This window comes from Hemibagrus wyckioides, linkage group LG10 (assembly GCF_019097595.1).
Source record: "Hemibagrus wyckioides isolate EC202008001 linkage group LG10, SWU_Hwy_1.0, whole genome shotgun sequence".
Lineage (NCBI taxonomy): Eukaryota > Metazoa > Chordata > Actinopteri > Siluriformes > Bagridae > Hemibagrus > Hemibagrus wyckioides.
The window spans coordinates 21,645,858-21,671,750 of NC_080719.1; the positions used below are offsets into that span (position 1 = coordinate 21,645,858).

General features: G+C 39.1%; 1 protein-coding gene across 2 annotated transcripts in view; it reads left to right on the forward strand.

Annotated features, from left to right (window-relative positions):
- The window catches only part of dennd1b (DENN/MADD domain containing 1B), an 81,788-nt gene that overhangs the window by 50,115 nt on the left and 5,780 nt on the right, over positions 1-25,893 (forward strand). The window contains exons 10-19 of one of the 2 annotated variants that reach the window (XM_058400714.1): positions 3,709-3,809; positions 4,922-4,967; positions 6,064-6,165; positions 11,538-11,663; positions 13,273-13,374; positions 14,995-15,085; positions 15,347-15,387; positions 16,633-16,680; positions 16,896-16,952; positions 17,264-17,350. In XM_058400714.1, the coding sequence (XP_058256697.1) occupies positions 3,709-3,809; positions 4,922-4,967; positions 6,064-6,165; positions 11,538-11,663; positions 13,273-13,374; positions 14,995-15,085; positions 15,347-15,387; positions 16,633-16,680; positions 16,896-16,952; positions 17,264-17,350 (801 nt within the window). The remainder of the gene's footprint in view (positions 1-3,708; positions 3,810-4,921; positions 4,968-6,063; positions 6,166-11,537; positions 11,664-13,272; positions 13,375-14,994; positions 15,086-15,346; positions 15,388-16,632; positions 16,681-16,895; positions 16,953-17,263; positions 17,351-25,893) is intronic. The other variant, XM_058400715.1, reaches the window with a different exon arrangement.

Consider the following 25,893-nt stretch of genomic DNA (forward strand, 5'->3'; position numbering starts at 1 on the left):
TTACTTCTCGTTCAACACCACCAGCTTGCTTTTTTCTGGGCATGCTATGTGGACGGGTTAGTATTATCCCGTGTTTATCTGCCTGTGCCCTTTCAGTGTCTTTTTTCTTTTCCCCTCAATGTCACCTTCTTGTTAGCACTGAGCATAGACAGGAATGGAGAAGGAATTGTGGTAATTGGGAAGCAAGCACAAGAACCAGTATAGAAAGAGGTTCTAGGGGAAGTTGGTGCACACTCTCAATGTTGTCACCCTTGTCAGGGGGAAATCACACATTGGTCTGCCCCAGTTGCAGTGATACTGCTGCCAGCAGTGCTGTTTCTATCAAAGATCAGAACTTTTTGTCTGGTGTTAGAGATGCTAAGAATATTCACTGATCCAAAAGGCACTGTTTACTAACTTCTTTACATGGACAAATATATCTGTAGGTTGCGTTGTTGCTGTCAAAGGCTGTGTTCATGTAAACATGGCAGAATGGAGATGTGTGTGTTCCTGGTTCACCAGTGTTAAATCTACTTTGAGCATATATGAGAAATGACTTAGAGCTTTATAGGAGACCGCAGGGAACACTGCTGAATTGCTTTTTTTCCTTCCTTGGAACTACAACCCAGTTTTCATTCCTATTATGCGTCTTCTGAAATCATCTTGATGGGGCAAGATGAAGTCACGTCAAGAAATATTGGCACACTTGGTAAGATGAAAAAAAACGTAAGAAAAATTAACTGTTATTTAATTTTAATTTATTGGCACCCAGATCCCAGCACAACAGTGGTTTTCAGTTCAGAGGTTTAGGTCAAGGCAACTAGAATGGCCATGTCCGGAGATTTTTTTGGATTTGGAGTATTTTGTATGGATTTGGAAGCATGTTATGGATCTCTATCCAGTTGGAGGATCCAACCACAACCCAATTGTAGCCTTTATTTAAAATCTCATGGTAGTTCATGGCGTCCCTGGTGCCCTGCATCATACCAGTGTTCTTTGGAGTTTTTGGAGGAAAATCAAAGACCGTCACAGTGGGGATTCATGTATTTTCAGTATCACCTCCTGCCTTTTTTAACGTCAGACCTTGAGTGTTTGTTGCTCAAAAGCTTTTTTTTTGGGGCTTTTGTGTCTTCATCTTGCACATGTACTGTACAACTCTGTTCCAGACAAATGATCTAATATCGTCTAGTGAAGTCCACATGCTTATGTTTCTTGTTTGGTAAAATAAAAAGGCTTTCTTATGGCACACATCCTATACACCATAATTTGTAAGTATGGAGGTAGTGTGTAATTCAGTTGAAGTATAATTAGTCCATTACCTATTATAAGACCATCAGTTATTTTTGTTTCTCAAGTGATGATGCCTCTTCTTGTTTTAAAATCTGTTACTGGACTTCGAAACAAACAGATGAACAGCACATATGGAGATTTTCAGGTGTGCTTCTATCATTTTCTAGCCATTGCCGGGTTACGAAGGTCAAGACGTTTTTGTCACTTTTTTTGTATTTTCTGATATTCTCCAGGTTGATGAATGGGCTCTGTGTCACCTTATATTTATACACCAGTGAAACAGGAAGTCATAGTGAAGTCATAGGAAGTGACTGCTTAAGAGTTTTTCTTTAAACAAGAAAAAATAAAGTCAGATTCAGCTAATTAACTACTGACCTGCAAATGATTTTGGAGGTGATTGAGCTGGCTTCTTTTTTTAAACCTTGACCCTTATCTCTCAAAAGGTAAGACAATATATATATATATATATATATATATATATAATAAAAATCAAAAGAACAAAAGTGTGTGTGAGAGAGGGGGGGGTGCCCAGCTGTAGGATGTCCCTAGTGACTGGATCATGGGCTGTGTTGTTTCTCTGAGCCTGGTCACCTCTGCTTAATCTGCTGTGTGGCTGGTCTCCACTTAACATGCTCATTAGTAGCAGCTCACAGTGAGCCCCAGCAGGCACCAGGCCAGAAGTCCACATTTTTCCTAGAGAAATAATATTTTTTATAACAAGTTTATTATAACACAGTGGAATTACACACACACTACCTTTTTTTAAAGGCATTTGTCATAGAATATTTATCATCTTGACAGAGATTTATTTTTTTTAGATATATATTTAGTGGATTATTTTGTATTTTCACAGTTTTATTACTTAATTAATTCAAATAATAGAAAAAAACATGCTTCATCTATGAATGCAGGGTAAATTAAGGTTGACTTAAAAAGCTTTAGAAAAAGAGAGTTTGGAAAAATATCAAGCATCTTCTTTGGTTTTGAATTTTGACCTTCACATACTTATCTTGGTTTCACCACCTCCCCTTCTTCCCATCCCTTTGAAAACAGATAGTGCTTCCCTTTCAAGTTAAGAGTAAATCAAGTCAAATGGAGCTCCCCTTTAGGCTTTGTTGAAATAACTGGAGTCGTCTTCCTCATCTGTACGTGGTACGGAAAGGTTTCTCTCCAGGAGATTAGACAGCAACCTGTTTTCACAGTCGAAAGGAAAGTGTTCTCGAGCGCCACAATGACCCCTTGACATCATTTACTGTTGTGGAACTGTTTAAATAAAATGCTCATAAAACAGGGAAATGTCTGGAAGCTTTGATATCCTGTGATACCCACCTGGTGGGAGATGATATAAATATTCATTTATCGCTCCTAAATTATCCAGACACAATTAGACATGTCACGGCTTAAGGGTTCTTATTTACAGAGAAAACTGCAAAACAAATTTGCATATATAAGAATGAAAAAAGAACAAGAACAAGGCTCTGTTTTTGCTTAATTAAATCATGCCTAAAATGAGGTGATATGCAGGGTTTGTGGTGTAAAATCTAATTTATATATAATTTAAAATGAAATGATCTTTATGCATGGCCTTGTACTGAAGAGGGATGGGTAGAATTCAAGCCGTTGCTGAGCTTGGGTAGTTTTGGTGGTCATTTGTGACAAGAGGGGTATTTGTGATTGTTTCGGAGCAGCGCTTCACACATTAGTGAAATGAGACCCCCAACACACACACACACACACAAATATCCTCCCTCAGCCTCTCTCCCTCTGGTATTCCTGCAGCTCATACTTTCTCTCTTGGCTAACTCATGTTTCATTCTTTGGCAATTTGCCCTAATGAAGTCCCAGAGGAGCCTTCAGACCTCTGTTCTTTTTCCATATTTAATCATGTTATTTTAATCTGGGAGATGTGTGTGCGTGTGTGTGTGTGTGTGTGTGTGTGTGTGTGTGTGAGTGAGTGAGTGAGTGAGTGAGTGAGTGAGTACACAGGCGCATGCACTTGTGTGTGGTGGAGGCGTATTGTTCTGGGGGGACACACACAATGCAATTGTTAGGTAGCCATGAGCACAGATGACTGGAAGAGGGAGGGTTCACTTGGGTTTCGCCCATCAGGCTTCCCACCCAGCCAGTCAATTAACTGTTCCCTTATTGTTTATTAGCTGTATTTACTTTAAGCTCTTAATTTTATAGTGATGTTCTGCCCATGCATTATTAAATTGATGATCTCAGTAGTCTCTGTCTGTCTCCTCAATGTCTGTCTCCTCAGTTTGCTTTAGCAGCAAGCAAAATAAATAAATGAATTTATATGTATATATATATATATATATATATATATATATATATATATATATACATATACATATATATATATACATATCTCATACCACAGTCTGTGCCTGATATATCTATCTCTCTATTGTTTTTGCTCTCATTTCCACATAGTTAACCGCATGCGTGCATGGCTCAGCTTCCATGCTCTACCCCATGCACTGGCAACACATCTACATCCCTGTTCTTCCCCCACACCTGCTGGACTACTGCTGGTAAGACCATCTTGCCTGGTTGCTATTCTCCTACAACTGTCCACACAAACACATACACACAATTACCAACTTTTATACACATGTACGCTTTGCTTTGGCATCAGATAAACACTTTATGTCAGAAGATTTGGACAGTCCTGGTCAGCTATTACATTACAAGTTGGTTTCTTTTTCCTTTGCTTTCTCACCCTCTTACTTTCTACCTACTGAGCAGAAAGCTATAGGACATGCAGCAGCCTATTCGCCTATTATCACTAGCCTATTGGCCACATAACTATATCGAGCATCTGCACCAGCAGCTACTCCAAATGATCTAATTATGCAGCTCTGCCTCGCCCCAACCCAACAAAGCCTGAAAACATGATGCGCACCAATTAGACTAATCACCTTCAGGCTCAGAGTGGCCCTTCCTGGAAAAAGTCAAAGGCAGTAATACATTTAGCTTCCTCAAGCACATTTTGCCAGATTCAGTCACTTTTCTTGGGCTTACATTTTGATGCCTCTCTTTTTGGGTTGCCCGGAATTATTTTATGTTTATTCTCTGTAAATGGTTCACATTATATGGTCGGTAGTTTGTGCACCCTTGACCATCATTCTCACATGTGCTTGATTAAACATCCCTTTCCAGACTTGACCTCACTCTTCTGTGAAGGTTTTCCAATAGATGCTGGAGCATGGCTGTGGGAATTTGTGTTCATTCAGGAGTATTAGTGAGATCAGACACTGATGTTGTAAGACTGAGGAGGTCTGGAGTTCAGTTAATTTTACAGTTCAAGTTGTTGAGTGGGGTTGAGTCAGAGTCAGGGCTCTGTGCAGGACACTCGAGTTCTTCCACTCCAACCTTAACACACCATGTCACCATGGAGCTCTGTGCTTTGTGCACAGGGACATTGTCATGCTGGAACAGGGTTTGAGCCTCTTGGTTCCAGTGATGGGAAACTGTAACGCTACAGCGTACAGAGACATTCTATATAATAAGTTACCATTTTGAGGAACAGTTTGGAGAAGAGCCACATATTGAAGTGATGGTCAGGTATTTTTAGCATTTAGTATTTTTTCATGCCATTATATTAGTTTTGCTATTGAATATAACTTCTCTTGATTCCCAATAGTGCACCCATGCCGTATCTGATTGGAGTTCATCTGAGCCTGTTAGAGGTAAGCAACATTAATCTACTGTCAGTAGCTCAGTGTGTTTGTTCAGCCTCTCAGAATAATTACTCACTGACCAGTAACAATCACTATATAGTGTCACAATGTCACTATATATATATTCTCATCTAGTCCTTCTAGTCATTCAAATTAAATTGGAGAAGTTGTTTGATGCCAATATTACTGACATCTTGAAATGCAAGGATATACTCAAATGTACAGCCTTTTATCTCGTGTGTGTGTGTGTGTGTGTTCCTGAGATATGAAAGAACATAATACAGCACAAAAACAAAGAGCCAGTGTGTTTGGATGTTGAGAGCTGGCATGTTGGCTAGTGGTGGACCTATACCTGTGTGTGTGTCTGTGTGTGTGTGTGTCTGTGTATGAGAGAGAGAGAATGAGAGTGAGTGAGTGAATCTGATGTTGCTGACAGTTGCAGACACCGGCAGTATTTATCACACTTTTGCATTAGTGACAGTCCCCCTATCTGGCTGCACATAATTAGACCAAATCAGCACGCAGGCCTCCATAGCAGCAACTGTCAAAAGTGACAAACCAGAACTTTTTTTTTTACCCACTTGGATGTTTCCCCACCTGCACCAACAGAATAATTGTGGGATTTGTCACCAACAGGATGCATGACTACCTCTGTGTGGATGCGCAAAATGGTCCCATGGCTTAACTGGCTGAATGCTGCATTTTCCATTTTTTATAAGCAAGGAAATGCACGTGTGTTATTGAGATGTTTTTTTTCTTTTAGGACTGTTTGATTTATATCAGTTACATATAAAGTAGATATCAGTGGAGTGAATATTAAATATTCATAGTCATGCAAGGATAATTCAGTGGCATATTGTGTCTTGATTTTTATAGCATCAATCTTAAGACTGGCATATGTTTGTCAATTAGAGGACAAATGACCATTTCCATGTAGATTGAAATGATTGTAATGGTTTGTAATCATTCTGTGGAAAATGTGTTAGTTATTAGAACAAAATATCACAATAGACATGTGGAAATAGTTCTAATAAGCCCTACTGTATTTATTATACTGTGTTTTCTTGTTGTGTTTTAATGGACGTCCTTCCATTCTCCTTCACAGAGAGTGAAGAGTAGATCCCTGGAAGACGTGATCATTCTGAATGTGGATACAAACACACTGGAAAGTCCTGCTGATGACCTACACAACCTGCCCAGTGATGTAGTGAGTGTCCACAAATAAACATGCATACACACATTTTAAAAGTGTACACACACAAATCATCTCAAAAAACTTTTTTCATTTTTCCTGTGTGCTTTTATCTTGATGCTCCCTCTGTGCTTCTTTTACACATTATTTCCTCCTGTATTTCTCAACCACTCAAATGCTTTAATCGGACCAGAGGAAAAATGTCTCTTCCCTTGTCATTAGTAGTGCTGCAATATTTAGGCAAGCTCACCTCGTCACATTTAAAGGCCAGTGCTCTTGACTGGTTTTCAGAAGTCAGCAGTCATGCAGCTGCAGCCTTCCTCCATTTCTTTCTTTGTTTTTTTTTTTAATCATTATATTTCCAAGGCGTGCCTTTTCTGCCCACCCAGTGGCACCTCTCGCTGCAAGAGAAGCACGCTGGATTTTTCTGAAGATACAGAGAAGAAGGTGGCCAATTATCAGTCTCTATTTTTTCAGCCACCTGCCACTGCTTTCTCTCCTTAATTAATGGTGTGCTGACAATGGTCAGTGGTACAGAAAGCTATGGGTACCATCAGGGTCAGAAATAGTCTCTTATCAATCATTTTGAATATTAAGGGATTTGTTTTTTTATTTTTATTTTTCCCCCTTTCTCTTGCTCACTTTGCAGAATTGGTGGCTGTGTGTCAAAGTGCAGGAGAATAAAATCATTACAATTCTGCAATTGGCATTTCATTTGTAAATTAAATTGTGAGGGTGTCATAAATGAATCAGACTTTGAAACTGACAGAAGAAGACAAAGAAACCCCTTTGTCTTTATAGTATGATAAATGAAGTGCCAGAACAATGTTTGCTTTGATCTTGGTGCACAATTGTTCATTGACTAATGATGGAGCATGCACTCTGAATCATGTTAAATTATCCCACCTGAAATGTAAATGTCAACACAAAATGATTTCTGTGTCTCTTCCTTGGCTACCTTACCTGTGGGGATATTAAAATTCATAAGAAAAAGAATAGAATCTAATTGAGCAGAGCTGAAAGCTGCTTTTGTTCATTTGTTAGTTAAACTGCCTGTCATATAGCATTCTCTACAAGTTCAGTGTTTTAAATCCGAGGGCAGTGCACAAAACTAACAACCAGGAATTAATTTATGATGTCACATCACACACCTTGAGGTGTAAAGAGGCTACCAGTTTGTTCTAATGCTTTTTTATTTGGGATTTTTAAAAGAAAATCAGTATATTTTAGCACTAAAAGGGAGTGTTTCTTCTTTGTTTTAATACATCTTTTAACCTGATTTAAGACAAACTTTATGACATTCATATACTTATAGGTATGAAGTCTATTCTGCCATGTGGACTCTATTATTCTGTGAGTCTGACGGTTGGTCCAGCTCTCAGTTAGGTCAGAGGTGACAGTTGTCCTGAATTACCTTCCAGACATGACTTGATGCTGAGCTCTTTGCTCTCCTTGGCATAATGGCCATTTCCCACAATTGTACACATAATATTTTAGATTTATTGACTATTAGAAATGCTACCATGCCTGTGGAGATTGTGCTGCATGCAGATTGACAAATATAGAGAATAATTGCAGTGGCTCAGAGCAGCCTTTTGAAAAAAGAGTTTTTAATAAAACTCAATTCAGTGTTAAATCTGATTTTACAGCTCACAGTTTACATACATAAGGAGTTTAATTATATGACTCCAATATCTTTGTTGTGCCGTTTTGTCACAACTTTGGAGGTAACCTTGTAGTAATTAGCTTTAACTTCCTGGCTGATGTATTGAGCTGTAGCGTCATAGCTTCAATATATCTACCTATTTTTTCTTCCTCATGATGCAGCAAAGCACCTCCAGAACAATGTATATTTATTTGTGTGAGTGCGTGTGTGTGTGTGTGTGTGTTTGTGGGTAAATCCCCATACCAAATTTTCCCCTCTTTCCCTCCTTAAAAGTGAATCTGCTGTACTGTTTTTTTTTTATCAGTTATAATTGGAGATGGTAAAAAGGGAAGGGTGTTTACTTTCGCATCCAAAAATAGGAAATTATGAGTGTGTTATGTACCAAACAGCTAAGAAGTGAATGTGAGCATTATTTGATCCTTTGTCTGCTTGTGGCATGTAAAGCTACAGACAGACATCTCTGTAAATTGTTTTGGTTTTTTGTACAAGCAATAGAAGCTCTTTGCTTGTTTTTCTGTTGTTGTTTTTTTTCTTGTTTTTTTGCTGTTGCTAGTATGACATTCTTTTCTCTGTCTTGTAGACTTTTTTATAGTTGTATCCTTACTGTGTTTTATCATTTCTATTGGAGTCATCTGTGAAAATTATAGGTTTGTGCTCCCGTGTTATATATATTTAAGGCAGTAAGATAACGAGTGAATAACACAGTGAATATCAAGCATGTCAAAGGTGCTGGACATGTAAGCTCTTGAAAAAGTTTTTAACATGAATATTGTAAAAGGCGCCATACAAATAAATTGAATTGAATTGAATGTAATCTCTATTTACTGAAGCAATACTTGCATAGATGAGTTGAACATGTCCTTTCGTTAAAAAGAATCTGCCTGTCTCACATTCAGTCTCACAGTGTCCTGTGTGTGTGTGTGTGTGTGTGCACGCACACGCGTGTACCGGTGTTGGTGTGTGTTACTGTGTGTGTTGATGTGTTAGAGTGTACACTATATCATCTTGCTGCACATCAAAAGAAAGAAGCAGATTTTCATAACTATTCCTTTTTCTTTGTAGTTTTCTTAATTGCATCCCAGCGGCTTTCTTACTCACGGCCAGAATCCCTCACAAAACACCTTCCACCCTACCACTCCACCACTGACTTAAAAATGAAAAATAATAATTAAAAATATACATTTCTGTTTAGAATTCATGTGTCACATCTGTAAAATACAAATGAATATATCATCTACCTAATATATGTTCTAAATAGTATATAATCTAAATAGTATATAATAGTCTATATATAAATAGTATAAATATAGTATAAATAATATATAATAGTGTGTGTGTAGAGAGAGAGCATTAAAATTCAGTCGACTTTTTACATTTATTACTTTATTACCATGGCACAATGTTTAAAAACAATATATATTGACTGTCTAATGTGTTAAAAGCCATGTTAAAACAAATGACATTGCAGAATAAGATGTCAGAAACCACTTTGCAAAAGGAATGTGTTGAATCTTCTTTACAGTAAAAATATTTTGGTATTTATTGTTAAAAGGATTTGCCACTTAAGCCAGACACCATACTGTCAATGAAGCTCTTTACTATATAAAACAGAGTACATAATACATTAGACATATGTGGTCAATTCAGTATATTCTCTTTATGTAGTATTGTGCAGGCATATATCCAGACCTTGCCCAATTCAATCAAATCTTCTATCTTGAGTATAGACAGCTCTGTCCTGAAGTGGTGTGTGTGTAGCATGGCATGATTGGCTGTATGAAAGCAGCCCATCATTGAGGGAAGGCTTGTGGCATCATCCTTTGCAGAAAAAAAGGAGACAGTGATGCACCTGCTAATTATCATCTCCAGCTGGTGAGTTAAATGGAGATCTGTTTTGTAGGCCACCTCTGACCTCTGCTCTTTACTCTGTGCACTTCAAACCCAGTTGGGGAGTCGGCGCTGTAGAGTTTAATGAGACGCCATGTTTGCAGCACTTTCATCCCAAACTATCCTGCCTTGATGTGAATTGAAAAGATCACAGCTATGGGGAAAAGACCTATACCGGAAAGGCCTCTCTGCATAGATTATGAATATCATAACTCACTCTCACCCTGCCCCCCATTTCTGTCTCTGTCTTTCTCTCTGTCTTTCTCTCTCTCTCTCTCTCTCTCTCTCTCTCTCTCTCTTTCGCTCTCACTCTTTTTTCCTTTCTCCCTCGTCTCTCCCTCCCTCTCTTTACCCGCCCCCTGCAATACCAGTGCTTATAATTGGACCCACTGGGGGACTCTGCCTTTGATCACATCATAGGCTCAAAGACTTTACACTAAAAAATGTCACTCCCAAATAGGTTGATCACCTGTAGAGCTAAGCTTCCTTCTGATGCCCCCTCCTGCTCATGTCTCGTTAGTGATACTCAGAGTATAATAGTTAATTAGTCTGACAGATCTGTTGCTGAGATTGCATGCTTGATGAGCTGTTTGTGACTATCCAAAATCCTATTATTAATCTGAAGTTTGCATTTACACTCATTGCATACATGAAAAAATGAATGGGAAAATGGCTGAAGGTTTTACTTAAGTGAAAAAAATTGGTTGATTACTTTTTAAGTAATTCATTAAATGACTGCTATGCTTTACCACTGACCATTTTTAAAGTGATAAGACAACAATTCTCTTAAAAGTTTTGAGCGCATTAGTAATAGAAGCTTTGGGAATAATGATAAAAGAATAAAGGAGCTAGTGTCGCATTACAGGAATGTCCTTTAAATTTACAAATCTTAGAACTTTTTTTATGTTCTCCATTTTTACTAACTTAATTATAGATCAATTTTCACAAGTAATAGAAATGTACTCTGGCTGTGAATTGCATGTCCTACATGTTCCTATGAATGAAACTATACACCGATCAGGCATAACATTATGACCACCTGCCCCCTTTTGCCAAAACAGCCCTGACCCATCATGCACTGTGTATTCTGACACCTTTCTGTCAGAACCAGCATTAACTTCTTTAGCAATTTGAGCAACAGTAGCTCGTCTGTTGGATCAGATCACACGGGCTAGCCTTCGCTCTCCCATGTGCATCAATGAGCCTTGGAACACCTGTACCTCTGCTCAATCATGTGGCAGCTCAATGCCTAAAATCCCATCAATGTTTACATCAAACATCTCAGTGCATTTGACAGTGGCATGTTTGTACCAGACAGGGATGGGTTGAGTATCTCAGAAACTGCTGATCTCCTGGGTTCTCTGGAGTTTGCACAAAATGGTAAGTTCAGAGGACAAAAATGAACTGATGAGAGCACTCAGAGGAAAATGACCAGTGGTTTGAGCTGATGATGGCTAGGGTAACCTCCAATAAGCACTCTTTACAATCGTGGTGTTCAGAAAACCGTTTCACGACACACAAGTTGAACTTCAGACAAAAACAGGAATTTAAGGTGGGCACAGAATCACTGATTTTATGCATTGTGCTGCTGTCTTTTTATTCTCACACCCTGCCTTTAACTCAATTAACAGAGCAGCAGGTGCTCTTGGCAGCACAACAGATAAGCTACAAGAAAAGTGAAGAGGCTCGTCTCATTCGTTCTTCCTTTCTTTCTCTTGTTCTTTACCGTGTCTGGGGGGGGGTCACCTGCAAATGTGACACTTCACACTCTGAATGGTTTTGCCTCTTCCTCCATGATTTCAGAGGTGCTATTTTAACACTCTCTCCCCCTCAGGTCTCGAGTCTGAAGAGTAAGCTGAAGAAGCAGTCGACTGCCACGGGCAGCGGAGTGGCTCGGGCTTTTCTACGCTCTCAGGCTGCACTGTTTGGCTCTTATCGAGATGCTCTGAGATACAAACCCGTAAGCTTGACATCTGCATCTCTCTCACTTTCTTCTGAGTTGATTGCAGCAGATCCTGATGCACTATGTGCTTCTTATGGCTCTCTTCATTTATGAAGCAGATCTGCTATGACTATTACTGTTTCCCTTTTTGTCTGCTAAGAATGCTCTCTCTCTTAAATATAAGCTTTCTTCACAACATTAATATGTCTGTCATGCTGTCAGTTCTTTTTTTAAACCTCACACAGACCAGAGCCTAAGGATCTTTGGTTCAGGTAGACTTCAGTGCATTTAAAGGCAGCTGAGCACCACACCATCCATAAGCAAAGAGAAGAGTAAGGAGTGGTGGGGTGGAGGGATGTTAAGGTGGGCCTGTCTGTTTCAGTGAAATGTCAGAAGTTGAAAAGGCAGGACAGTCTCTTTGAAGCCTTCTTTCAGCTCTAGTGGAGTATTGTTCTCAGGCCTTCTCAACATCTCAAATGGGCTTTTCACTCTCAAGCCCGGCAAAGACTGAAAACAAAATATGCTCCCTGTTTGTCAATATGACTCTTTTTGTTGAAAACATAATTGATGTAACACTGTTGTGTACACAAACTGACTTTTTCTTAGTGAGGTGTGTTAAAAAAGAATCTTGTGCAGATTCTTCAAAGCAACATCTCAGCACGGGACATTAAATCTTTATATTGTGATTTCTATTGTTTTTTGGATTTCTTTTCCGCTTCTTTAAAACCACGTTTGGATTTAAAATGCCATTTTATTTGGGAAGGAATAGCCACATATAATATGGTAATTAGAATAATTACTCACCATTTGCCTCTGAAATCATTTTGTCATTTGCAGATGTTATTATTTGTATTATTCTCTTTTGAATATCTGGAAACAAAGGCACCAACACATGTTGATAACATTCTCATAGTGTTTTATTTTAGAGTGAATAATTAAGTCATTCTTGTAGATCTAAAAACATATATATTCTGAATACTGAGTACTGAATGTTAGATGAAGCTCAAACGTGTCATATCTACACTTTGCACAAATTTGTAATTTGAGATTTTAGAACTCAAGCATTCTGATATGTTTTCATTCAGGATAATTTGGGAAATGTTAGCTAAAATAATTGCTGCTTTTTAATGATAGACCATTTGCAAAAGGCCAGACATAGGTGTAATATTTCAGAGGCTTTATGACCATTTTTCTGCTATAATGTTCTCGATTCTAATGCATCCTTGCTGTGCAGATCTAAAGAGTGTCTGCCGTTGCAGTGAGCTGGTTGAATAAATTATATAGTTCAGCTTTATGAAGCCCATATGCCTTCACACCAGCAGCTTTACAGAGCACTGGGGTCTAGCTGAGCTGTAAATGAAACAAAAGCAGGCAAACAATAATGAGCTCCTATGCAAGAGGTGGTAAATGCAGTCTACTGCATTCAGATCGTTAAACATGGCTGTGGAAATAACGACTTCTCTAATTGATCACATCCTTACTTTTCAAGATTGGCATTTATTAGCTTTAGCATAGCAGTGTTTCAAACAGCAAAATTCAGTTCAAGTGAAATATTCACCTTAATAATCATCACATGTAAATAACGTTTTAGCTAAATGGAATTAAAATCAGCTTCCTGCTTTTTTAGGGCGAGCCAATCACCTTCTGTGAAGAGAGCTTTGTGGCACACCGCTCCAGTGCAATGAAGAGTTTTCTAGAGATGGCTGTGAACCTCCAACTCTTCAAGCAGGTATGACATGAGCAGAGAAGAGACACTCCTGTCATTCTTGGTCTTTGCCACATCTCTGGTATTTGCTTCAGTGCCATTGTTAATTTAAGAACTTCAGCTTTTCCTGCAGTGGACTTTTGTAACAGTTTTGGCCAGATGTTGGGTAACCACATCGATGCTGAGAAAGCGAGTGCGGCTAGCTGCCAAGAAAAAGCAGGGGAAGCCTGTCAGCCACGACCTGCTTTCTGTTTATGACCTTCCACACCCCTCCTCCAAACACTCACACACATCCACACACATCGCTCACCTTCCGCTGCCTCTTGTTCACACTGCCTGCGAAAAAGTGTAATGCACTCCTACACTACACTACACACACACACACACACAGCTGGTGTGCTCTAGTTCCATCAACTGACACCGTTTCCTATCTCTTTCTGCCTTATGTACAGTATTAATTCCATTCCATTAATTAATGATTCTTTCTTATTACAAACACTGTACAATATCTAATTTACCTGCTAGAACATTTTCAATTGATTAACACTGTTGCTTCTTTGACTTGCTCTGTTCATTATTTTTTATAATACACCATGGATATTTTTTAACAATGTATCGTTATCTTTTCTTACATATTGTGGTGAATATTGAACTCCATTTATTGGTATTTTAGTGGTGTGTCTAAGCCAACCTGATCAAAAATTTTCAGCTGGAGTTTCAGTAAATTAGATGTGTGTATATATGCTAGAAGTATATGTGTGTGTGTGTATATATATATATATATATATATATATATATATATATATATATATATATATACATATATATATATTTGTGTGTGTGTGTATTTATCTATCTAGCTATCTATTTGTCCCTAAAGCAAATTTGGCACACAGCCAACTAGGGAGTTTACAACACATTGATGCATAGTATATAGTATACAGCTTGAGACATATCAGATTGGACATTTATTGGTCACTTAGTGCTGGCTCTAAAAGTTTGCTTTATAAATTTTTTGTTTGCTTGCTTTTTTATGTTTGTATATTTAATATATATATTTAGTTAATACCATTAATAGGGTAATACCATTAATGAGTTGGTTTTACAAATTTTCATTTAACTTGTGTTTGTAATTTAAATGTACAAGCTATTTGAATTTGACAACAGAATCCATGTATAAACGTTCAGCAAGTTATTGCAAATTATTTGAATTAAAACCAATAAAGCTAGATTTACATTAGTTGGCATACAGTTACACCAACTTAGGAGCTAGAATACATTTTTCCTGAAATGACAGGATTTTTATGAATATTCAGTTTCTTTTTTTAAATGCTCCTATGAAGGTTTCCAAATAAATCTGTTTATATCCAGCTTGAAAAAATTAGGCCCAATTGTGATGTCTGTCGTCTAAGCCCATCACTCTCCTGGTTAAAACCAGCAAATTTATTGGATGCTGTTTTACGACCTCTTTGTGAAAAGTTACAGGAAGTTCAATTTCCCCAAAAGCATTGCACACGCTACAAGCCAGCCTGCCATGTTAATCCTCCATCTGATCTAAATTACAGGAACACAGTTTAGTGAATATGTCCGGAAGACTCTCTCTCTCTCTTTTAATAACCTGTGATACTGTGATTTATGTTGCAGTTCATTGATGGCAGACTGGCCAAATTAAATGAAGGAAGGGGTTTCACAGATGTCTTTGAAGAAGAGATCACAGAGGGGGGATTTTGTGGAAGTGAGTAGGATTTTCTCTGTTTGGTGTAGGAAAGAGAAAGAAAGAACACCTTTATGTTTGGAAAGATCCCTGCAGGTTAGAGGGGGAAAACAGTATATGAATGGTTAATAAATGATAATTAAGGTGTATTTATTGTAACATGACCAACATGTGTAGATAGATCTGGAACTTCTGAGTAATTTATGTTAAACATGTTTAAATCAGAAAAAAAGTTTTGCTCTGTGAATTTGATGAGTCATTTTATATTTCTTTAATCTGTAGGTAATACTAGGTCTTATCAACAGTGGATGCATACTGTGAAGGTAAGCAGAACAATACTCTGGTATTGCTTAATCTAATGAATATTCATTTCACCTCAGCAATCACGACTGTTGCCTGAAACATATTTGTCACTTGTTGATGTGAAGTGATTAATCATATCCAGTTGCTCTTGAAGCACATAAAAGTCAGGCAACCATGCCATAGCAAACAGAAAACGTAGGCAGAACAGTTGAGATGTTGAGACGATACTGATGTGATATGACAGCCAGTCATCTGAGATGACACATGGATTCTGGCAGGAAACACAGCCATTACTCAATAGACTGAACAAAAGAGAGAAGCCTCCCTATCCATATGCCTTGCTTTTGTCTCTCTTCTCCCTGTTATGCCAAATTAACTCATTGAAGTGCCAGTTTCAAACAGTTTTATATAAAATTCACATCTCTTGACTGACACACATCTATAAAAGCATCTTCACCTCTGACCTTGAGATATAAATTCCATGGCATTATAGAAAATTTTAGGCATGTAGCATGTTAGCCTAGTGCTGCTTCAACTGTAGAATTATTACCTGTGGGAGAAAGGGCAAGAAAGAGGGAGGGAGTGAAAGAGTGAGTGAATGTGTGCATGATGGATAAAATGCAAGGACAGTGTGTGGTAAATAAATGTTCACTTTAAACAGTGTAAGGGAAACAATGTTTGTATATCTCATGACAAATAAATTTTGTTTTGAATAAGTACATACTGTATTATGTTCCAATATAAAACAATTAAAAATATAGTTTTAAGCAACAGTTATCAGTGTTGAAGCACTGTAAGAACGTGAAGTGCATGCATAAAAGGATCATATGTATATTTAGCAATTTACCACTTTGTAACAGTACTCCAACACATTTGTAAAATAACAAATTTTGTAAAATATTTGTAAAATAACAAACTTTTAAGCAAAAATAACTCATATCTTATATATCTTATCCACATATCTTATAATTCCATATCTTTTAACCAGTAGGTGGCACTGTTCCAAATATTCTCATGTACCCTTAGGTCATGGCTGTTATAAGACCATCATGAGATTATATGCCTTTGAAGTACTACCCTCCCTCACTATATCAAGTCTCTAGGCCATACGGTTTGGTGTGCATGATCAGTTTTAGGGCAGAACAACAACAACAACAATAATAATAATAATAATAATTATTATTATTATTATTATTATTATTATTATTATTATTATTATTATTATTATTGACTAATATGAATAATTATCACTTTTTAATGCACAGAGAGGTGTGAATAAGGCAAGCCCAGCTGTGAAATCTGCTTATAAGATTGTAAGTTTTCTTTCTATATAGTGTAAATTCTGTCTTAAATACTAACCAGCAAAAACATAGACTTAGATAAGACACAGATATATATTCTGAGCTGTAGTATAGTAATATAATATATATAATAATATTATATAATGTCATGCTTTTTTGTGTTAGATTTGTGTTAGTGATTTTCTGTAGACTATACATTCTCAGGTTTTTTGTTTTTGTTCTTAAAGGCGAAAGTTCATGCAAAAAAAGGCTTACGTGGAGTGAAGGACAGAATGAGACTTAAGGTAAGACTTCCGATTTTCAGCTTTCCACTGTTGTGTTTAAAATAGGTCTGGCTACTGAGTGAACTCAGCGAGCTTATGAAAAATAAATATCACTTAATTTAAGAGGATGACCAAAATGTGAATGTTTATGTTGGTTCATGGTATATAACGTGAATATGCTGGTTATTGTTGTATCATTAGGCAGTGGTTTAGTTAGAACTACAAATTCTTAAATACATTTAACAAAAATAGAATGGATAAAAATCTTTTTTAACTCTTATTGCTTGTCTGCATTCCTCTGTCTGTTTCTCACTATCATTATGTTTCTGCAGGATACTGAGGAGGAAGGTGGTCTGTACTGTACAGGTTCTCCCACCAGCACTAAAAGCCTCTCACCAAGAAGGCTTCAAAAGAGAAGGGTGCGTGCGTAGTGTGTTGTGTGTATAGTTATATATTTAAAAAGTGAATAATTCTGCATGTCTAATTTTTTTTTAAAAATGCTTCTTTGCTTACTCATGATGCTGTGAGCAGCCACTTTCATATAATGTCACTCCCTAAACTCAAAGAACTCAAAGTTGAGAAGACCATCCAGTGTTCCTGAGTAGGATTTTTGAATTAAGGGCATTTTTTTGGTTTTTCCAGAATGGTGGTCAGGAGTCACAAGTCAACCACTAGTCAGACATATGTGTTTCTGTATTTGTGTGTGTGTATCTCTATGTGTGACTCGATGTGGCTATGTCTGTGTATCTCTGGGTGTCTTCAGATGTTGTCTGGCATGTGTATATTGATATTGGTATTTGTGTGTGAGTTTGTGTGTGTGTGTCTATGTGTGTCTCTATGTGTGTCTCTATACGTGTCTCTTTGTCTACATGTGTGTCTCTGTGTTTATACGTGTGTGTCTGTATGTGCATGTGTGCATTTGTGCACGAGCATGTGCCTGTGGGTGCAGCTCAGTGATGTGTTGCTAAACCTTGGCACCAAATCAGCACAGTAGATGGCCTCAATTCCTACTACTCTCCTTTCATACTCGGGCCACAGGACATCACTTATCAGAATTTATACTGTCATTATTGATGGTCAGTGGTTTTAATTTTTTGATGCTGATGATATTATTTACCATCAATTTACCATCAGTATTATTTATGGTATAGAACAATGCCATTAACTGTATCTGTTTAGTTCTTATATCTGTTTTTTATTCAAATACAATGGGTGGGAAAGAGCATGGTTGAGGTCCTGATAACACTGAGAAAATACAGGGCTGCTGGAAAAATTATGCTAACAAATAGTAATTTGTAGAACATAACTTTATTGAACTGCTGACCAGACACCCCACAGAATTTTCCACCTTCTATTTAATGTGACTGGGTAAGCAAGCAGTGATGAGAAGTATAAGAAACTGTTATGCAGGCTATGTAACAAGATCACTCGAGGAGGCTGAGAGTGAATAAATCGTCTTTAATAAAAAAAAACTGGCAGACAGAAAAAACGCAACTTAGGCAGGCAGAAAATATAAGGATTAGGCTAAAAGAACGAAGGCAAGAGACTTAGACTTAAGGCACATACGGACAACAGTCTTAATACTCGCCGCTGCCATTGGCGAGTGAGAGGTTTAAATAGGCACAGGGGATTGGGTGCAGGTGGCGCAATTAGTGATCTGGTGATTGGGAGCAAGGAAGTGCTGCTGGGGCCGGCATGCCCGTGACAGTTTCTCTCCGACGTGAATCTGCTTGGCTCTTCTGCCGGTGAACTGTGCGGCGCAGGTGGACATGCGCCGACTCCCGGACCCTCTCACTCTCTGAACCAGTGGTCAACTGAAGGTATTTCGGATGGCTCACCTGACGAAGGGAACAGAGGCGGCTGGTAGCCGAGCACGCACTGAAACGGAGCGAGTCCGGTGGCTTCTTGGCGGAGTGAATTTTGTGCGTACTCGGCCCAAGGGAGGTATTGGCTCCAGTCATGCTGGTGATTGTGGCAGTACACTCGGAGGTAACATCCGATTTCCTGGACCTTACGCTCAGTCTGCCCATTAGTCTGAGGATGGTAACCAGAAGACAGACTCACTGATACTCCCAGCTGTTTGAAAAAATCTTGCCGTACTCTGGAGACGAACTGGGGCCCTCTATTGGACATGATGTCTTCGGGGATACCAAAATGCCGGAAGACGTGGTTAAAGAGAGCTTCTGCTGTTTCCAGAGCAGTGGGTAGGCCCTTGAGAGGTATCAGTTTGCACGCCTTGGAAAATCAATACCACAACGAGTATGCTGGTGAAGCCGTCGGACGTGGGTAAGTTAGTGGCAAAATCGATCCCCAGGTGGGACCAGGGTCGATGAGGAATCGGAAGGGGCACGAGCTTACCCTCCAGCAGACGGCGTGGTGTGGAGATCACGGCGCAGACTGGGCATCCCTTCACGAATCGAGCGACATCGAGAGCCATGTTCGGCCACCAATACCTGCCTTTGAGGAGTGAGAGGGTTCGTTGTCTGCCCGGATGTCCAGAGCCCGGAGACGAGTGCACCGAGTCCAGAAGAGATAGACGATGAGAGGTTGGGACATAAGTCTTCCCTTCCGGCCTTCCCGGCGTAGCGGGTTCTTTGGTGGTGGTGGCACAGATTTCTTCGTCGATGGCCCATAGAAGAGGGCAGACGAACAGATCAGGAGGGAGTATGGGCGCATCTTCTGGCTGGGGCTCTGGTGAATGAATCTGGGATAGTGCATCGGCTTTAGTGTTTTTGTGGCCGGGACGATAAGTAACGGTGAAGCAGAACCTGGTGAAGAATAGCGCCCAGCGAGCTTGCCTCAGATTTAAGCGTTTCGCTTCCTTCAGGTACTGGAGGTTTTTATGATCTGTGACTACCTCAAAGGCACATGGGCGGAGGGCAGGAGGTTCACCTCCTCTTTGGGATAACACCGCCCCCACTCCTAGGGCCAAAGCGTCTAACTCCACCACGAAGGGTTGGCTGGGATCTGGATGCAATAGGGTAGGTTCGGAGCAGAAGGCGGCTTTCAGCTTCTGGAAAGCTTCGACCGCAGAAGTCATCCAGTGAAGTGATTTTGGTTTATTGCGTAATAGGGATGTAAGAGGTGCAGTGTGCTCACTGAAGTTAGCGATGAAGCAATGGTAAAAGTTTGCAAACCCCAGGAAGCGTTGAAGATCTTTGATAGAGTGAGGTTGCGGCCAGCTCCTCACCACATCCACCTTGGACTGATCCATCTGAGTGCCCTCTGCGGAGATGATATAGCCCAGGAACTGGATGATGGGTTGGTGGAACTCACATTTTTCAAGTTTAAGGTAGAGGTGGTGACAGCGGAGACAGTCAAGCACCTGTCAGACATGACGGATGTGCTCCGACCAGTTGGATGAATAGATGAGAATATCATCAATGTATACAATCACAAACCGGTGGAGCATGTCTCGGAAAATTTCATTCATAAAGTTCTGAAACACAGCAGGGGCATTGGAGAGACCATACGGCATGACTCTGTATTCGTAGTGCCCGGAAGGTGTAATAAATGCCGTCTTCCACTTGTCTCTTCGCCGAATGCGGATCAGGTTGTAGGTGCTCCGCAGATCGAGCTTAGTGAAGAGGTGAGCTCCACAAAGTTCCTCGAGCGCCGCAGGGACCAGAGGCAGGGGGTAGGCAAACTTTACCGTCTGTAAGTTGAGGTTTCTGTAGTCTATGCACGGTCGAAGTCCACCATCCTTTTTGGCCACAAAGAAGAAGCTGGCAGGTGGATAGGACGCGGGAGGAGATAAAGTTTCCTGATGCACCAGAGTCAAAGAGTACGGTGACTGGATGGAATTGAGAGCCATATATATATGAGAGTGGCATCATGATACCGTGGATTGGTTATAACAGAACTGAGATGGATGGTACTCACCGCTGGGCGTGGAGGACGGACTGGGCAGGTCTGGAGTGAGTGATCTGGCTCTCCGCAATACAGACATAATCCACGCTGGAGACGGCGCAGGCGCTCGCCCGTGGACAAATGGTACTCATCTTTCTGCATTGCTTCCGGCGCGGAGGAATCCTCGTAGAGTGAGGTATTGGTACTGTTGCTCTCCTCAATGGTGACCGCTACGAGTTGTTGAGACACGCATTGCGCCTTCAGCATGAAGGCTTCCAGGTCGACAGAGTCGTTGTATATCGCCATCTGCCGTCAGATCCCGGGCCGTAAACCCCGCCAGTGAGCCGCGAGTAGTGCCGCCTCGTTCCAGCTCCTAGAGGCCGCGAGCATGCGGAAGCGGAGCATATACTTGCAGACAGTGTGCCCGGCTTGCCGTAGGGTGAACAGCTCGCTATGCACGGAGAGGGCATATTTCAGATTTAATTTAATTCTTGGGTTTGTTCCATTCAGAAGGTCCAGAAAGGTTCACTGAGCATGTTTTTAAATTAGTATCATGCTGGAATTCCAGAGGTTAAAATCTCAAAATCCTTAAGCACCATTAATGGCTTTATGAAATTTCTTTTAAGAATGATGGACAACAATCTTCCTGATTAAATTAATTAAATAATACTTAATTTTATTTAAATGATATTTTTGTGGCGATTCCAACAAAGATATGCAGCTCTGTATTGATACAGAAATGTAGAAAAATTTTATTTTAAAACTTTATTTTAAAGCTAATTAGGCTAAAACAGAATAGTAAATGGCCAGTGTCGTCAGGTTCCATTTACATGGTTCATTCACTGCAGATACACCACAGATCTGAAATGTACATCACCATTATCTTGTACCCCCCCACCCCACCCCAAAAAAAAGACTGAGAAAAGACACTTTACTGTGTGCATTTTACGCCTTTTTGTACTGTTTTTAAAATAATACCCATTGTTAATTTTTGTATTAATCTGTGCATATGCATTGTGCGATTGATATTAATTTATAAACTGATTATAATTCAATTAAATTCTGTTCAGTTTATTTGTATAGTGCCTTTTACAGTGGATTTACAATTGTCTCAAAGCAGCTTTACAAAAGAAGAGAAACAGAGAAAGAGGAATTATATTTATATATATATATATATATATATATATATATATATATATATATATATATATATATATATTTTATCCCTAATGAGCAAGCCTGTGGCAACGGTGGCAAAGAAAAACTCCCTGTGATGATATGAGGAAGAAACCTTGAGAGGAACCAGGCTCTGAAGGGAACCCGTCCTTATTTGGGTGACACTAAACAGTAAATAATGTAACTGTAACTGATTAATGTCCTTTCTATAACAGCAATCAAGATCCCATGAAGAACTATTAGGTCAGTGTAGTTTCTGAGGTCTTTATAGACATTAATTCCTTGCTAACAGATGTAACTTCAGATCTGTGACGGTGATATTGGACATTAGTGAGGAGCATATAGGACATTTACGTTTCTGAGCAGTGAACATATTTTATGTTTTATCATTCTATTTATAAAATTTTCTAGAAAGTATCGCTATATAAATTGATTTTATAAAAAAACAATCTAGGGATACTAATTATTAGGGATATTAATAATATTAATATTAATTTAATAATATATTAATTTCAATTTATATATATATATATATATATATATATATATATATATATATATATATATAGTCATATGGATTGATGTTTCCATGATTCCATCTCTGCTTATGCTAACAAATGAAGAGTGCTCAGACCTGGGCCAGACCTTACACCGAAGCTCATCAGATCTGATCACTGACTATTCTTTCACCCTTTTAATTAGCTTGGTCATTTGCTGTGTCGCCACTATGTGTGTGTATGTGTGTGTATTAGCAGTGGGGCGGGGGTGGGTAGGTCCCTGTTCAGGGGCAGGGGAGGAGGTAGGTGTGGGTATTGAATAAGCAGTACAAAAAGGTGTAGAGCCAGAGGTCTTCCAATTAGGGCTTTTCAGAAAGAGGCCTGACCCCCTGCCACCCTCACCCTTCCCCGCTCAGCTCTACAGTAACGGGCCCCTGGGGACTTTACACCCCCAAACAAAGGATGTCATATCCGGCACTGCAAGTGTATTCTTGTGTATAACGCAGTGGTGTTGACACAAAGGCCCTCAGCACGATCAATGGCTAAATCAATCAGCAGTAGGTTCAGTCACCATTATCTTCATAGAAGTCAACCCTATGAATGGATGAAGTGTTTTGCATGTCTAATACATCTTCCAGTACAGCAGAGGCACTATTTACAAAGGAAATCTATGATTAATTAGTTTTGCCTTGATTCACTTCTTCATAATTGTAGAACCTTTATTTTTTTTTACAGTATATTTGCATGATGTAGCTACATTATATATATATATATATATATATATATATATGATAGTGTGTGTGTGTGTAAACTATGGAATCCTGCATTTTCCTACTTAATGTGATCAGCAGGAATGAATAACATTAGCTTGATAAATTGCTGGGACTGCTGAAGGAGGTGACGCGAGGGCTTCCTGGCTGAGTCTGCATGCAAGTGGAACTCTTTCTGTGTGTCTGTGGCATGGCCTGGAGCCCAGCACCTCATCTGCATGGTCCTGTTTCTTCTGAATGAAGTGTGTGTGTGTGTGTGTGTGTGTGTGTGAGAAGAGAGAGAGCGTGATGGCTATGAATATGGCACACAGCCTCTGGGGAAGGAGTACACACATGCACACACGTATACAACCACACACACTGGATGAGAAGGGCAGATGTATCCCCCTCAGCCAAAGCCAGTTGAGCAGCTCTGCATATGAAAGAAAGCCCTGCTCAAGTAGTGTATAATTCATATGTGTCTCTGCTTGCAGCTCCTAGGCCTCCAACTTCATTTCCATACGGCTTTATGCAGTGACCAGATCATAGGGGTGCTTTTACAGTTTAATGTGTCCAATGATACTGTCCTCATCCTCTAACGTCTTTTTACTAAGATGCAAATTTAATCTGCAGCATTTGTTCAACGAATCCATATTCGAACCAAAGAAGTTTTAATCCCCTAAGTTTTGTCTCATCTATTTTAATATATATATATATATATATATATATATATATATATATATATGTAGAGAAATTTTAAAACTTTCAAATCAATCATGTCTCATTGGAACAGCTGATAGTGACGGCTTGTTAAATGTTGAGGAATATTATTTGAACCAGCAGTTTAATGTGACTCCTCAACATCAGCAGTTTATTCTACATTTATCTATCATGCTGTTCAATGTATATTTTTATTGTTGCATGTGTCTCTGTCTTTGTTGTATGTGAGAACTATTGTCTCATTGTGAGTCTGGAGGACTGCCATAGTTGGGACAGATTTGTTGGTTGTCAAAAAAACATTGACATACAAATAGAGAAAGAGCTCTTGGGTACTGGGCAACTGTATGTGACCTGAAGAGCAAACAGCACATCTGCATGGCTATGGTGTGATGGATACACTGCTTTTTTTTAATACACGGCTGACAGAATTGTGTAACCCTTCGGAGGGAATATAGTTTAATTCATAACCAAACTGCCATCTACTGGATGCTTCTAAAACATACACACGTCACGTGAAAGAAGGCTGGCTTTTAAAATTGTGATGTGCCAAAACACCTCCCTCTGATATTCTTGAAAGCGTCTTTTGCATCATAAGCCAGGCAAAGGTTTGGCTTCAGCATGGGCTCTTAAAAGGCACTGGAAGAGTTTGTTTGTGTTTTCCAGGCATGTCTTCCAAACCTGCCAAGCGAATTAGATCAGCGGACTGTTTAAAATCGGCATGTGAAACACATAACATGAGCCTTGCTATTATATTGGCAAAAGGACTAAGCTGAATTGGAAAGTGCTGCAACAGAACCTCTAAAATGATCTACTGATGAAAACAACTGCTATTAAAATAAAGATGAATTATTAGTAGCATAAGACTAAGCTTCATTGTTACGACAGTCCTTTAAATGCACAGAAATAGAAGGGATGTACATTCTGGCACCCACAATATGCCATTTTATAGTACAGAATTATAAAAAAAACTTAATCCAGTGTGAACGGACTTGGTCTATGTGCATTACTCAGACCCAGCATGGCTCTATTTTCCAAAAAGACCTGAATGAACAGTTACACAGCAAACACAAAGCTGTGGCAGCTCAATATAATATTTCTGATTTAGTGCATATATAACAAAGTCAAATAGGCACATGCCCATGCTTTCTTTTGTTTCATTTCAAACTAGTGGTTTTGGCAAGGCTGAGTCTGATTGCTTAAACTGTTTAATTTTTTATTTCTTATGCTGTGTCTGAGGCGCCTGCTCTCTTTCAATTTGCTGAATATAACCATGGAAAATATGAAAGAAAGAATGAGCAAGTAGTATCTGTTCTATTTTTTTTTACATCTTTGTCCAAGTCTTTTGTTTAGTGATGCAGTAAGTTTAAGGATTTTCTCTTTGTCTCCAACATACTGCATGATCATAGTAATACAGTATATAAAAACAATTTAGCAAAATTCAGCTAAATTCAGTAATGTTTTTTTTGCGAAGGCTGGTAAACTCTCTGTAGTGTTTGTGCCAATCCTTCCATGTATAGGGAAGTGTAGAGCATGACTTGCTTGACTGCCTTCTTTTCCTGGAACAGCAACACAAGTCACTGTACTCACCTTGCTTTAATAAAAACCTTCAACTTTCAAGGAGGGGAATTGCACACCACAAAATCCAGCTAGACTACCTGAATGAATGCAAACCAAGGACTTTAGGCACTTTTAAGGCACATCTTTAGCCTCAGTAGAACTTAGGTCGAAAAAGTTTTAGTCTGTCTGACAAAGACTGACAGCCTGCTAAAGAAATGCTGCAGTACTGCACTGAGTGGTTAAATTGTAAATTTGTGTAAGTGGTCTTAATTACACATTTCCAGGGGGCACTGACACCTTGGTCTAAGATCCAGGTTACGGTTTTGCAGTCTTGAAGATCATTCAATAATTTCGGCATCTCTCATAAACACTCTGCAAATGAAAGTAACAGTTTTGCAGGTGCACCAAGTTGAT